The following is a 15,219-nucleotide window of genomic DNA, read 5'->3' as shown; positions in this document are numbered from 1 at the left end:
GTTAATTAGAATAAAAAATATAGTGCCTTACAGTATGGATTCTGCTTAGAGAGAATCAGTTAGAAAAATAAATTACTTCAGAACAAAAGTTTTTAAGAACAGTTTATAAGAAGGATAAATGTATAGTGAACAAACTCCTGACATAAACTTTAATCTACTCTATTATAAATTAATATCAATATTTGAAAATAGTTTTCCTCATTATTAATCAGAAAGGACATTAAACAGCCACAACAATGGATCACTAAGGGGATAAAAGAATCTTGAGTAAGGAAAAAAGAAATGTCTCTGTTGACACGAAGCAAAAATCTTACAGTAGTTGAACACTACAAAAAGTACTCAAAATTGCTAATGAAAGTTATTAAAAAGAAGAAACATGCATATTATGTCACAAACTGTAATTCTGATGCTAGTCTTGAATCTATAAAAGACCACAGATAGGATAAAATCACAACTGGCCTGAATGGAAGTGCTACAAATGTTTAGTCATAGGTAGCAGGTACGATTAATAATCATTTCTTAAATGCAGCTGAAAAAATATGAACAAGCAGTTAAGCAGAAACATCAAAGCAATATGTTGTAAAAGCAAATCCCACAAAATTCTCTCATGTGCATTTCTCACGCACTTCTCCCTCCAAAATGAAAAAAAAATTTCATGCTCTTTTAAAAATAAAAGACCATCTAGATTTGACAAACTGCTTGTTGGCTTGTGTCTCGGGTTGTTCGGCCGCTGTTCATTTGATGATCCATTAATTTGTATTAAGTTCTATGGGAGCAAACTGCTGAGGTCATCGGTACCTAGGCTTGTACATACTTAATCTAACTTACACTAACTTATGCTAAGGACAACACACACATCCATGTCCAATGGAGGACTCGAACCCCTGACGGAGAAAGCCACACGGGCCGTAACAGGGTGCCTTAGACTGCTTGGCTACCTCGTGCAGCACATCTGATGATTTTCCTTACATTTTGCCAGCACAAGTGGTGTCATTGTCAAAGTTTCACTCTCCATTGCTGGTGGTGGCCTTAAGACGATCTCACGGCTGCAGATTACTTGCACCTGGCGTGCCAATGTCCAAGGGCTTCTCCGCAGTCATTCCTGGTGTGGTTCTTCTTTTGCTACCTGCAACGTTCTGCAGCACAGGAAGCCTGTATCCATTTACCTTGAGGCTTTCTTATTGAAGCTATTCTCATGTTTGTGTATTTCTCTACCTTCTCTGAATATGCAGGTGTGATAGCTCTTCTTTGCAGCCAGAACTTCCGTGTCAGCGAATTTTACTAGGTGGTCAGTCTCACACAGTGCGTGCTCTGCCATGACCAATTTCTCCACCCGCCCCAACCTGCAATGTTGCTTATGTTCTGTGATCCTGGTATTGATTGATCATCTAGTCATTCCAACATAAACTTTTCTGCATGTGCATGGTATGCAACATATTCCCAACACTGCATGTGGGTCCCTTTTATTCTTTGCCTACCTGAGACACTCTTTGACCTACTTTTTTTGTTTGTAAATAGCCTTTACGTCATGCTTGGCACCTTTTAAACCTAAGGCGTGTTACAGATATGTCAATGAGACCTACGTTGTGTGAAGCCATGGTAAGGAACAGCTCGGTGACTTCTTAAGACACTTGAACAGCCTCCATCCCAACATAATATTTACCAGGGAAGTAGAAAAGGACAAAAAATTACCATTTCTAGATGTGCTGGTCACAAGGGATGGTGAAAACTTGAGACAAAGTGTGTACTGAAAACTGACACACATGGACTGATACCTCCACGAACTATCAAATCACCAGCCAAGCCAGAAAAGAGGCATGATTAATATGCTCATAATGCGAGCAACATGAATATGTGAGCCACAGTGCCTCAGATGCGAAATGCAACACCTTTAAAGTGTTCTGAGGAGCAATGAGTACTCCACAAGTTATATTAAAAGTATAACAGAGTCAAACACTCAGAAAAGTGATACATCAGAAAAAGAAAGTCGGGTACAGGCTTTCTTATTGAAGCTATTCTCGTGTTTGTGTGTTTCTCTACCTTCTCTGAACATGCACAGTGTACAGGCTTTCCGCCATACATTGCCAGACAGAATTAGCCATATATTGCGCAAGCACAGTGTAAAGACTATTTACAAACTGACAAACGACGATCAAAGAGTGTCTTAGATAAGCAAAGGGTAAGAGGAACCTACTTGCAATGTCAGGAATATACTGCATACGATGCAAATGTGGAAATGTTTATGTTGGAATGCCTGGATGATCAATCAACACCAGGATCACAGAATATAAGCGACATTGCAGGATGGGACAGGTCGAGAAATCGGTCGTGGCAGAGCACACGCTTTGTGAGACCGCCCACCTAGTAAAATTTGCTGACACAAAAGTTCTGGCTATAGAGAAGAGTTATCACATCCACTTGTTCAGAGAAGCTATAAAAATACATGAACAAAAGAAAAGTTTCAATAAGAAAGAAGAAAGCCTCAAGGTAAATGGATCCTGGTTTCCCATGCTGCAGTGAATGACTGTTGCAGGTAGCAAGAGGAGAACTGCACTGGAAATGACCACGAGAAGACTTTGGGCATTGGCGCACCAGCTACATGTAGACTGTGTTCCCGAGTTCAGCTCCAGTTCACCACCAGCAATGGAGGGTGAAACTCTGATAATGTCAGTCACTTGTGCTGGCAAAATATCTGGAAAGTCATGAAATGAACATATGCCAAAGAACCTGAGACAGAAGCCAACAGGCAGTTTGTCAAAAAGTGGCCATTAAAGCCTTAACAATTTTGTCATCTAGATTTGATGATGTTTCCAACAGAATACTTAAGAGTTGTCCCCACATAATAAGTAATGTCTTTTCTGAACTTAACATTTTTCAAGAGCAATTGAAATATGCCATTATTAAATCCCTCCACAAGAAAGGTGGGAGGAGAGATGCAAATAATGAGCAACCTGTTGCACTATCGGCACCATTTTCAAAAAAAATTGAGGAGGTGTACTCTACCATGGTATCCTACAATAACATCCTTAGTAGATTACAGTTTGTATTTTAAAAGAGTTGTTCAACAGAGAACACTATTTGCACATTCACTCGAAAAATGTTACAAATATTGAGTATCAGTAACACTATAGCACTGGCTGATATTATTTGTGGCCTATCTAAGCTATTTACCTTCGTAAATCACAATATCCTCCTACATCAACTGAAGGTTTATGGAATAAATGCTATAGTTCACAAATGGATAAATTCCTATATAATTAATAAACATGAGAATTCCATACAAATATGTGTTTTTACACGATCACTGGATATAGGAGGGTGAGTCAAATGAAAACCTTAAATTTGTAATAACAAATCAAAATTTCGCACCATTATCCTGTAAGTTGGTAAATGTGTTACAAACAGCATGCAGAATGGCCTGTAGGTGGCAGCATAGTGCAGATGCACACATATTGTCACAGTATCAGTATAAAGATGGGTGCCCCACTTGCGACTTGCACCAGGGAAGAACAGCGTTCTGTTATTCGGTTTTTTCGTAGTGAAGGTGTGAAACCTATTGAGATTTATCTATGAACGAAGGTTCAGTACGGTGATGCATGTTTGTCACAGCAGCAAGTCTACGACTGGAGTATGAAGTTCGCAAATGGTGTGACTTCAGTGGAAGATGCTCCTCGGCAATGTCAGGCACAACGAGTTGTGACTCCACAGAATAATGCAGCAGTTGAAGCCTTAGTGAAGGAAAACTACTGAGTGACACTGAATGACATTGCAGCATGTTTACAGAGTAGTCATGGTGCATGGTTGCGGGGACTACCAAAAGAATTTTTTTCTAAAGGAATTTTTGTACTTTGTAAGTGGTGGAGGACTTGCATTGAGCATGGGGGAGATTATGTTGAAAAGTGATACAGCTTTGTACCACTTCTGCACAATAAATAATATTTAAAAAAATATTTAAGGTTTTGATTTGACTCACCCTCGTAGCTTAGACTTAGGACGTATCCATTTAATTACTTTCTGAATCCAAATATGTATACTTTTTCCATGGGTGTTTGCATATTTTGACCTTCTTGGTGAAAAAACATGCATAATGCATATATAAGAAGAATTTCAAACTGACTCCATATTTTTAGATTTCCAGAAGACTTTTGACACCTTACCTCACAAGCAACTTGTAATCACATGGCATGCTTATGGAATATCATCTCAGATACGTGACTGGGTTCGTCATTTCGTGTCTCAGTGTCTTAGCATGGAGTAATTGACGGCAAGTCATCGAGTAAAACAGAACTGATTTCTGGCATTCCCCAAGGTAGCATTATAGGCCTTCTGTGGTTCCTTCTCTGTGTAAATGATTTAGGAGACAATACGAGCAGCTGTCTTAGGTGTTTGCAGACGATGCCATTGTTTATCATCTAGTAATGCTATCAGAAGATCAAAAACAACTGTAAAATGATTTAGATAAGATATCTGTATGGTGCGAAAATTGTCAACACACAGCGGAAAGTGTGGGATCATTCACATGAACGCTAAAAGGAATCCATCAAACTCCAGTTACATGATAAATCAATCAAATCCAAAGGCCTTAAATTCAACTAAATACTTAGGAATTACAATTATGAACAAGTTAAATTGGAAAGAACACATAGAAAATGTTGTGCGGAAGGTGAAAAAAAGACAGCACATTATTTGCACAACACTTGGGAGATGCAACGGGTCTACTAAAGAGATTGCCTACACTATGCTTGTCCGTCTTCTTTCGGACTACTGTTGAATGGTGTGGGATCCTTACCAGATAGGATTAACGGAGTGCATTGACAAAGTTCAAAGAAGTGCAGCATATTTTGTATTATTGAGAAATAGGAGAGAGAGTGTAAGGACATGATACAGGATTTGGGGTGGACATCATTAATACAAATGTGTTTTTCATTGTGGCAGGATCTTCTCATGAAATTTCAATGAGCTACTTTCTCTTCTGAATGCAAGAGTGCTTTGTCGACACCAACGTACACAGGGAGAAATGGTCATCATATTAAAATAAGGGAAATTAGAGCTTGCATGGAAAGATACAGGTGTTTGTTTTTTCCGCGAGCTGTTTGAGAGTGGAATAACAGAGCATTATTGTGAAGCTGAGTCAAAGAAGCCTCTGCCAGGAATTTAAATGTAATATGCAGAGCAGCCATGTAGATGATGCAGAGGTGTAGATGCAGATGTAGACTCAATGTCAATTGTTGAGGAATCCCAAGGACACCTCAGTCATGCCCATGGGAAAGTGAGAGATGATGCAAAGAACAAATTGGACTGCATCATAAACAACAATCCAGATTATGGATTTTTTGTTCAATGAACAAGGTATTTTGTGGTGAAAGCATCAATGAAAAAGTTGACCTGACATTGTCACAAATTTGCTCATTTAAATTTGTGCCTATAACTTCTTGTGATGTAAAGAGGTCATTTTCTGCTCAAAACTATTTTGACTGGTAAGTGCAGGAAACTCACAGAAAATAATTTAGAAATGTTAGTTGTTAACTGTGCAAAACGGGGAGTGAATTAATAAATCAGGAACAAAAAATTAATGATTGTGCATATTTTAATGTAGTTTTCTCTTGATCATGCATGTATTGTAGTTTGATAGTGCATGAATGCATTCATTTTCTGAGATTTTATAGCACGTGGAATTCTAATCTTTACTGATAACTAATGACAAAGACCCTAATGCTGCCACAGATTGGCTGGGCATTACATAATATGAAGATGCAAAATAATGAAACAAAATACATAAATGACACTATCACAGTTTGAATTTTCACTATATACTTTTTGTACATGCATTCTAACATGCCCAAAGAAATAAAACATTGGTACCTGACACACCACAGTGCTGTCATAAAAAATATTACTAACCATGAAAGATGCTGGGAATATTTCATAGAAAAGTGTTCCTTGCCACCATTCATGCGCCGGCTTGCAGCTTTTGGGTATGCTGACCATAATTGCAATGACAGCACATGCGGTTGCCACAATTAATGACATAGCTCCCAAAAAAGAAATACGTCGAATTATTCGCCAGTTCCAATTGAGGAATGGATAATCCTTTGCTGATGGTGATACTGCCAACTGGATAGCAGACAAAGGTGACTTGCCTCCATTTTCCTGCAACAATGAAAGAAATACATGATAAAATCCAAGGAATCAGAATATAGATAAGGCTGATTGTAAAATAAAAGAAACCAAAATGTACATTTAAAAAAAGACCAATAGTGAAATACCACCTCTTCGCTGTTGCAGAATTGGCCACTGAATGATGTGAAGCTCTCCATAAAGTATAAATTTAAACTTACTTCTTAATTTCTTTTCAAATAACTTTTTAAGGACTATTCTATTTCCATGCACCAAAAAACAGTAAAACATTGCTTCACTCTGAGCTTCAAGTTAATAAGAATCAAAACAGTCAAAGATACGAGATGAAACCTAAATGATAAAGTATTAACACAAAACAATGGAACTGTCAATTTATCTTTTTATTGATTCATCATGATCCATAGATATTATCATCAAGAAGAATCCTCAGGTATGTGGAATAAATCAAAGGTTTCATTGGCAAAGAGAAGTAACATTTAGGAACTGCATTAGTAATTAACTATTGTTACACAACTATAACTTTATTTAAGTAACATTTTATACAGCGAAAAACAGGAACACTGCTATTTTTAAATACAGCTGCTATTATCTCAGTTTTATAAAATAGGCTGTTAATCTTTTACTTCTTGCCAGCCTGCTGGACAGTGCTGGCACGCTATTCTTTCATATTTCACTATGGTTCAAATGGCTCTGAGCACTATGGGACTTAACTTCAGAGGTTATCAGTCCCCTAGAACTTAAAACTACTTAAACCTAACTAACCTAAGGACATCACACACATCCATGCCGGAGGCAGGATTCGAGCCTGCGACCGTAGCGGTCACACGGTTCCAAACTGAAGCGCTTAGAACCGCACGGCCACACCGGCCAGCCATATTTCACTATGCCACATGTGCTTGTATGCAAGCTGGGAGTAGTAAATAGCTTCTTGTTTCTGTGTGGCAGGACATACCTGGCAAGGTAACACATTGCTATGCATTCAAATTGTCTATGTTCATGGGCACACCAGGTATGCATGCCTAGTGGATGGAGGTGCTTGGATACAGATACCTGATCATCTGGACAGCTGCCGCCTGCCTGTTCATAATAGTGTTGGATCGTGGGATCGATTCTCACTCTGTCACACATAACCCATTTGTCAGCCAGCTGTATTACACCAGATATTGTCCTTGTTGCAGCCTGAAGATGCTCACTGTGTGTTGAACGAGGCCACAGTGACTGATAAGCCAGGAAATGGAATAAAAAGGTGTGAGACTATCTGTGTCAAGAAAACAGCTTTATTTACAGCATAATGGAGTTATGAGATAGTTCCTGGCTACCTCGACTTTCATTGAAGCAGTATTTGCCTGATAATATTTGTTTATTACTAGTGATTTGTTGTCTTGTTTATCTGAGGTGTGACACTAAGCTATTTATCTCATTACTTTACTCTTTGTGTTAATCTTGCAGATATTTTTGGAAAGTATGCTGAAACAGAGAATGGTTAAGATTAGAGATCAGATGGAAGATGCTTGTAATGAAAATAATTCAACTGTATTGTACTGTGAATGACTAGCAAATTGCAACTCTTATGTTAGAGAACCAAAAATATTAAAGGAAAATTTAAACCAGACACTTGCAGCTGCAGCAGTATCTACTGCTGACAAAAATGTACAAATACCCCTTTAGCAGTGGTTTCAAGTTGACAAGCTCCTGTGGTTTCACAATCTGTGGCAAAGGCAGTTAATCTGGTAGTAGACATTTCTTTGAGCAATTTTAAATTGTCTTTTGCAGGCAAGTCAAGTTCCCTGATGAGTTCCAAGTGCACATGAAAAATAATATGTCAACAAGTTGAACTAAATGAAGAAGTATTTTTGCTGTGTAGTATTTATAGTTTTGACTTTACAAATGCCAGGGAACAGCTTTTACAAGCATCCAAGAGTTGCCAAATAAATAAAACTGCACACTGAGGAAATGGGGTAACAAGAAGGAACAGGCGGACATATAGAAGAGTACATGTAAATAATGTAGACATCACAACCCCTTAAAAACATGAAAGGTGTACCCGCATCTGCCTCAGAAGGATAGAAATTTGTCATATTCAGTATTTGAAGGATTTAGTACAGTTTACGAGGAACAAGGGGATTTGCCTACTACAAATTTGATGCGTGCTGAGATTCACACCAGAGACGCAAGGTCGATTAGTATTCCAGAATGAGATTTTCACTCTGCAGCGGAGTGTGCGCTGATATGAAACTTTGCTGGCAGATTAAAACTGTGTGCCGGACCGAGATTCGAACTCCCGAGTTCGAGTCTCGGTCGACACACAGTTTCAATCTGCCAGGAAAGTTTTGATTAGTATTCCTTATCATTTGCAACCTGTTGTTGAAGAGAGGATTTGGGAATAGCAGAACACTGGGACAATAGAATTGCCATGCAAGCCTTGGGCTTTGCCTATCATGATTATTCCTAAAAGTACATAAGAAGGAGGAAAAGAGTACTGAATATGCATCAACATGAGAGTTTTGAACAAAGTAACCATGCCAGACACTTATGCACTTCCAAGAATTGACAAAACATTGGGCCATTTTGGCAATTAACAATATTTCTCAACTTCAGATATGAGCTGATTATCAACAGATACCTATTGCCCCAACACATCATGAAAAAACTGCATTTGTAGTGCCATCAAGGCACTAAGAGTATTTGAGGATGCCTTTCGGATACAGCAACATTTAATGGTCTGTGGATATACTGGTGAGGGGATGGAAACCTTCAATGTCCCTAGTTTTTTTTACACAACATCATTGTGTTTTCCAGTTCCCTAGAGGAACACATGCAGTGACTAAGGGCTCTCCTATCGCACATACAAAATGAAAATCTCAGTCTGGAATAAGGTAATGTAAGTATTATTTTGATCAGGAGAGTTTGATCTGATCCACAGTTAACTGGCACAGTAAAAGACTTCCCTGCCCTGATAACATGAAAGAATTACAATCTTTTCAGGGCTTGCAAAAGTTTCTTTGTTCTGAAATATGCCAAAACTGCCACCAAACTGCTAAAGAAGGGAGTAGTATTTACAGGGACCCCTGAGTGTGAAACATCCAGTGAAAATTGAAATGAATTCTAACCCAGTCACCTGTTTTGGCATTCCCCAATTTTTAGACACCACTTATACTCTCCTGTGATGCCAGTTATTGTGCCACTGGGTGTGTTCTTGTCAAGTTCATAAGGAATTTGAATGCCCTATTCGGTACACGTCTAGGCAGTTTAACCAAGGTGACCTTAACTACAGTGGAATGGAGAAGGAGCTATTAGCTCTCGTGAACAGAGTAAATTATTAAAAATGGTACTTATATGGGAGAAAGTTTAGGGGTGTGACTGATTATGCCACACTGATGTGGCTCTGGTAATGAACTAACTAGATGGGCCTAGAAGTTAAGTGAACATGACTACTCGGTGAGGCACAAGCTAGGAGAGCTTCACTGAAATGCTGATTCCTCGAGTTGGAAAGTTCAGTATACACAGGCCGACGAAGTCCTGATAGCTGAACTAGAGAAAGAGCAGTAAGAGGATAAGGAATGCAAGCAAATTACAGCATTGCCCAACTTTGGGGTTGTTGATAAAGTATTTTATCATAAAATACCACAGGACAATTGGCACGTTATTCCAAAAGCCCTTAGAGAAATAATTCTCCATCCGTTACATGGTAGTACATAAGCAGGCCACTGTGAGAAGAATGCAACAAAGGCAAGCATAGTCTCACTGTGCTGGTGGCCTACTTGGTGCTGTTGAAAGATAAAAATGGTCTTGTGTATCATCTGCGCAAAGGGCATAATATGTAAAACCAAAAATTCCTCTCCAAACACTTCAAGGAGGCACTAAACCTTTTGACTTTGTTGTCCCTTTTTTCAGCTCAAAATAGTAAATGTTTTATCAATTATTGGTTACTTTCCCCATTTCTTAATTATGGCTCATCTAGGGGATGTGACTGCAGCAACAGTTGCCAAAGCTTTTGTGATGTAATTCAGTTTGAATTTGGAAGCCCTGAAACCATCAAAACAGATGAAGAAAGTTATTTCTTATAATCTCTTTTCACATAGGTTTGCAAATTATTAAAAATCAAGAAGGAGTGAACTACTCAATCCAAAAAGTAATGTCCGCATAGAGCGTGTCCATAAATATATTCTCAAAATGATGTCATATCACATGAATCAGATCCATATACACTGGTACAGACTGCTCCCCTGCATTGTGTCATCATAATACTATAGAGCTTGAATCTATTGGCTGCACTCCGTTTGAGGTGGTATAGGGGTGCAAAATGCATTCATCATTCAGGTTAGATAAGTTTCCCTCAGATATTATTGCTACAGCAATGAAACAGCTGCTCCAGTGCTTGAGATCTGACCAGGACAGATACAGGCAAGTGTTGCCATTGCTGTTGCTAGCCAAGTTAAATAGAATCAAAAGAACTTGAGACTTCCGGACTACAAGCCTTGACAATAGGTGTTGCTTGGGACTAAGAAGCTCATCCCTCTTAGGAAAGGGACTTACAAAATGTTATGACTAACCTCATGAGACAAGGCTAAAGGAAGGAAGATTAGCATTTTAATGTCCCGTTGGCAATGAGGTCATTAGAGATGGAGCACAGGCTCAGACTGGGAAAATATGGGGAACGAAATCGACCATTCCATTTCAAAGGAACCATCCCAGCATTCGCCTTAAGTGCTTCAGGAGAATTACAGATATAGCTGGAAGGGGATCTCAATCACTTTCTTCCCACATGCAAGTCCAGTGTAATCATTGCAGAAATATAGCTGTCAGGCAGTATAGTCATGGAACACTTTGACTGACTGCAACTTTATCAGAGACAATATGGCAGTGACAAACAGAAATCAGCTTACACAGCACTCAAAACTCAAAAAACAAAGCCATGTGCCCTGAAGACACACACTAGTTGGCAGTGTGTTTACGTGCACCTCTGTATCACCTTCGTTCTAAGGACTGAGCAGCTATTAGGTGTGAGAGAAAGAGACTCAGATAGTTATTGTTTCTATTTGATGAATATGTCCCTTTTATGTTTGATGCCTGTGGTGAATGAAATCAATAATTTTAGCTTTATCATACAATGGTCAATATAACGAATTACTATGCTTTAGTAAATGTACTAGTACAGAGTTCAAAAGAACACAGTATAGCTTTGTGACAACATACACACGTTAGTGGAAATGTTGGAGAAGGATGTGATGCCATGCAATACTTCTGTAGTGGCAGCCATGAGAAATAACAGAGCTTTCTTTCAACTAATGGGTTTTTTGTAAAGGAAATGGCAGTTTGAATTCTGATCTGCTAGCAGGAGTAATTTACGAAGAGCTAGATAATAATACAGCCACTCATAGTATTCTTGTGATTTCTACAAAGCCTTGTGTAATACAGTACTTTTCAGTGTATCCACTGCTTTCCTCTTTGTCTGGGAGGGTACTTAGTTGTCCATGAGATTTCATGATAATACAAACATCCTATAGGCATAATAAATGACCCAGATCCATGTGTTCCTTGAGCTGAACCTTGACTCACTGATATCAATTATAACCAGGTAATCCTTTTCTGCTGCAGCACTATTTTTTGTTGAGGATGGAGGGAACTGTGAATTGTGTTTTATTCATCTCATAGCTTACATTTGCAAGCCATTTGGTTTGTGTGCAGGAGAAATGTCAAAAATTTATAACACAGTTACAATGATTTTTACATTAATAAATAATAGCACTACAATAAATAATAACACTATAAGGATATTTCTTGGAATATCTAACACATTGTATCCAGTGCAAAATTTCCAGTTTGTCCTGCGTGAATTCATCCACTGAGTAATAACACTTCAGTGTCAGTACCTCATATAGCTTCATCTGCATCAACTTGTTCCCTTTTAATTTATTACAAATTTTCATTCCCATGTAATGAGGTCCCTGGGCATACAGTTTGAGGCAGTGGGTAGGGAGCATAAAATTTTCTTTGTTTCTAGTATCTTTTCACGGTTTCCCTCAAATAATTCATGCCTGGTCTACAAAAATATAATAATCTCATATATGTATAAGGATGGCAGAGTTAATATTTTAAGTTTCCTAAATAATGGTTGACATGGCTATTTTTGATTTGCAGTGGACATATTTCGAATGATTTTTTTCTGTATTTTTTAGTATCCACACTATGTTTGTTGAGTTACCACAAAAAACAATATACTATACCTCATAAAGGATTTGAAGTAGCTTGTATACATTACTTTTCATGTGTCCATGTCAGTTGCAGTTTGCTGTTTGCTGCAAATGCAAAGCTGCTCAGTTTGTTTGCCAGGTATTCGATGTGTGCCTGCCAGCTCGAATTTTTATCTACATTTAAACCTAAGAATTTGACTGAGTCAACTTCTTCCATATCTTGGTTGTTGTATACAATCTTAATCTGCTCACATTTTGACTATTTGGTTTTGAACTACATCACGTGAGTCTTAGATATGTTTAGATTCAACCCATTTAGCTGAAACCAAGTTTCTAAGGTACTGATCACAGATCTGGGAATTTTTTCTGAATCCTGGTCTTCAACTAAGACAGAAGTATCATCTGTAAACAGAACTGATGGGGAGCTGATATTTAATGGTAAGTCATTAGCATAGAAGAGAAATAGGACTGGGCCTAATATGGAGCCTTGTGTTTCTCAGTCAGAAAAATAATATGAGCTATTTGAAGATATGCTAACTCTTTGCTTTCTGTTGGGTAAGTAGGACTGAAGCCATTGTAGGGCACTGCCGCTAATGCCATACTTTTCAAGTTTGTAAACCAGCAATGCATGGTTTACAGAATCAGACCTTTGTGAGGTCACAGGAAATTCCCGCCACCTTATTTCTCTTGCCTAATGATGTACTTATTTTTTCAGTGAAACTGTTCCCCTGATGAAAACCAGATTGATTGTCTAGAATAACAGAATACTTTGCAAAGAAATTTTGGATTTGTGCAACAGCAAGTTTTTCAGATATTTTAGATGGGACTGGCAGAATCAAGAGAGGATTATAATTTCTCATGATCTCTCTTGATCCCTTCTTGAAGAGTGTTTTGACTTCAGCATATTTCAGTACCTCTGGGAAACAGTCCTCTTCAAAACATAACCCAACTTGTCAGTGAGACTATTTTCCCAGACAGCCACAATTTCACATATGGATTGGTTATCCAACAGTATTTCTATTTTCTAGTACAGTATAACTACTCCCCTTTTTGATTGTGAAACCAAAATCCTTGGTTTTAACAACTGTATTTTGTTGATTGTAACTGATTTTTACATTAATGTCAAGCCTACAATTGGGCTAGTTGAAACACTGTCAGACAGATTTTTTCCAACCAATACAATAATACCTCCAAGGTTTTTCTATAACTATAAATATTTGTACTATCTTTCTGGTTTTCCACTGAAGAACACAAAACAGATGCCTCAGGTAGTAGAAATCAATGGGAATATACACAGGTGTTTCTTAGTGGAATTTCCAACATGTATTCATTTGCTATTATGCATACCAAGCTTATAAGTGCACTACAAGCTACTGTAAGCTCAGAGCTGTCACCAAATCAGCTGGCTGCAAACACCACTCCTACACATGCAAGTGTCATATGTCACTATCAAGCTATTGTACCTCATTCAAGCTCATCTCTTCTGCCTTTGCTATGCGTTGTTGTAAAATCACTAAGTGCCACAGACTCTCATTTCACTTTTGCATTTTTTCTATTTGCTATTTTAAGTCTTGAAAAATCCTATTGATGTTATTAATGAAGGAATTATCTTCCTTCTTGATCACATACTTGTGATGAAGCAGAGAAATTACTAGACCAATATCCCAGACTCACATTGACAACCACTTAGGTAGAAGGTTATTAACAAAACTGTTTTGATAGCCCAAATGTACTAAGAGTCTCCACACTTCTTATCATTTTGAGAATCTTAATTTAGATTCTCTGGCCCTGAATGTGTATCACTGTATGTCGTCTCTCCTGTTAGTGTGCCGCTAATTAATTAGTTTGTGATATTACTGTAGATATTAAGTAGTGAGATAGATTTGTTTTAATAGTGATTATCACCAGCATATAACAAGTTTCTTGTGGTGGTCATTTTTGCAGCAGCTGTATGCAAATTGCAGTACTTTAAGAGAAAAATGCCTTTTTGCTTGCTGCACATTAAGTTTCTTTATTTAACTTTTGCACATATACATGTTTCACCTTACTTATGAGGCATCTTCAGTGGGTGTCCTAATGTATTATAAAGCATTTTCATTTGCACATATAGGTTATAATTTGCATATACAGGTTACAGACTTAAAACATTTCATTGTTATACTAAAATGGAAAAGGACTTACCGTTCAGGATCTAATTCATTGTTTATAAGACAAACAGCTTTCTCTCATGTGGCAAACTAGTTGAAAGCTTGCAGTTTTCTTGGTGTTCACTCTGTAAACAGTTGACACATGAGAGAAAGCTGTTTGGTTTATAAACAATGAATTAGATGGTGAACTGTAAGTACCTTTATGTTTTATTATAATACTGAACTGTTTTAAATTTACAACCTGTATATGCAAACCCGCATCTGCAAATTACAAAAAAGCATGTAATATTTCAGGACACCCACCAAAGATGCCCTGTAAGTATGGCTGTGTGCATAAGTCAAATAAAAACTTAACATGCAGCAAGCAAAAAGGCGTTCTTCTTTTACACTACTGCAATTTTCATCAGCTTATGGTTATGAATTGCTTGACATTATGATTTCTAAATATTCTTTCTGCTGATGCAATTCAGATAAAAATCTTGCTACTCATTTTACACTGACTGTCAGTAACTGTTATTTCATCAGGCTGAGAACTGATCATTCAATACTGATGAAAACCAACGTTCAATGCTGATGAAAACCAATGTGAAATTGCATTTTGTTTAGTAGAAGTTGCAACTTCCCTCTGTTACTGAGTGGTCACCAATTTAATTAAGCCAGTTTCTGCTAGGATACGTAATAGTTGACTATATGTTACTCCCTATCGCTTATACATTTCAATTAAGTGTTATGATAAAGTG

At 37.8% G+C, this 15,219-nt stretch overlaps 1 protein-coding gene across 2 annotated transcripts in view; it reads right to left on the bottom strand.

Annotated features, from left to right (window-relative positions):
- The window catches only part of LOC124802552 (neutral and basic amino acid transport protein rBAT-like), a 77,621-nt gene that overhangs the window by 35,592 nt on the left and 26,810 nt on the right, over positions 1 to 15,219 (bottom strand). For both annotated transcript variants that reach the window (XM_047263416.1, XM_047263417.1), the window contains exon 5: positions 5,902 to 6,150. In XM_047263416.1, coding sequence (XP_047119372.1) covers positions 5,902 to 6,150 — 249 coding nt within the window. The remainder of the gene's footprint in view (positions 1 to 5,901; positions 6,151 to 15,219) is intronic.

The sequence above is a fragment of the Schistocerca piceifrons genome, chromosome 6 (genome assembly GCF_021461385.2).
Source record: "Schistocerca piceifrons isolate TAMUIC-IGC-003096 chromosome 6, iqSchPice1.1, whole genome shotgun sequence".
Lineage (NCBI taxonomy): Eukaryota > Metazoa > Arthropoda > Insecta > Orthoptera > Acrididae > Schistocerca > Schistocerca piceifrons.
The sequence above is the reverse complement of the archived record's forward strand: the minus strand, read 5'-3'. Positions and strand labels throughout refer to the sequence as shown.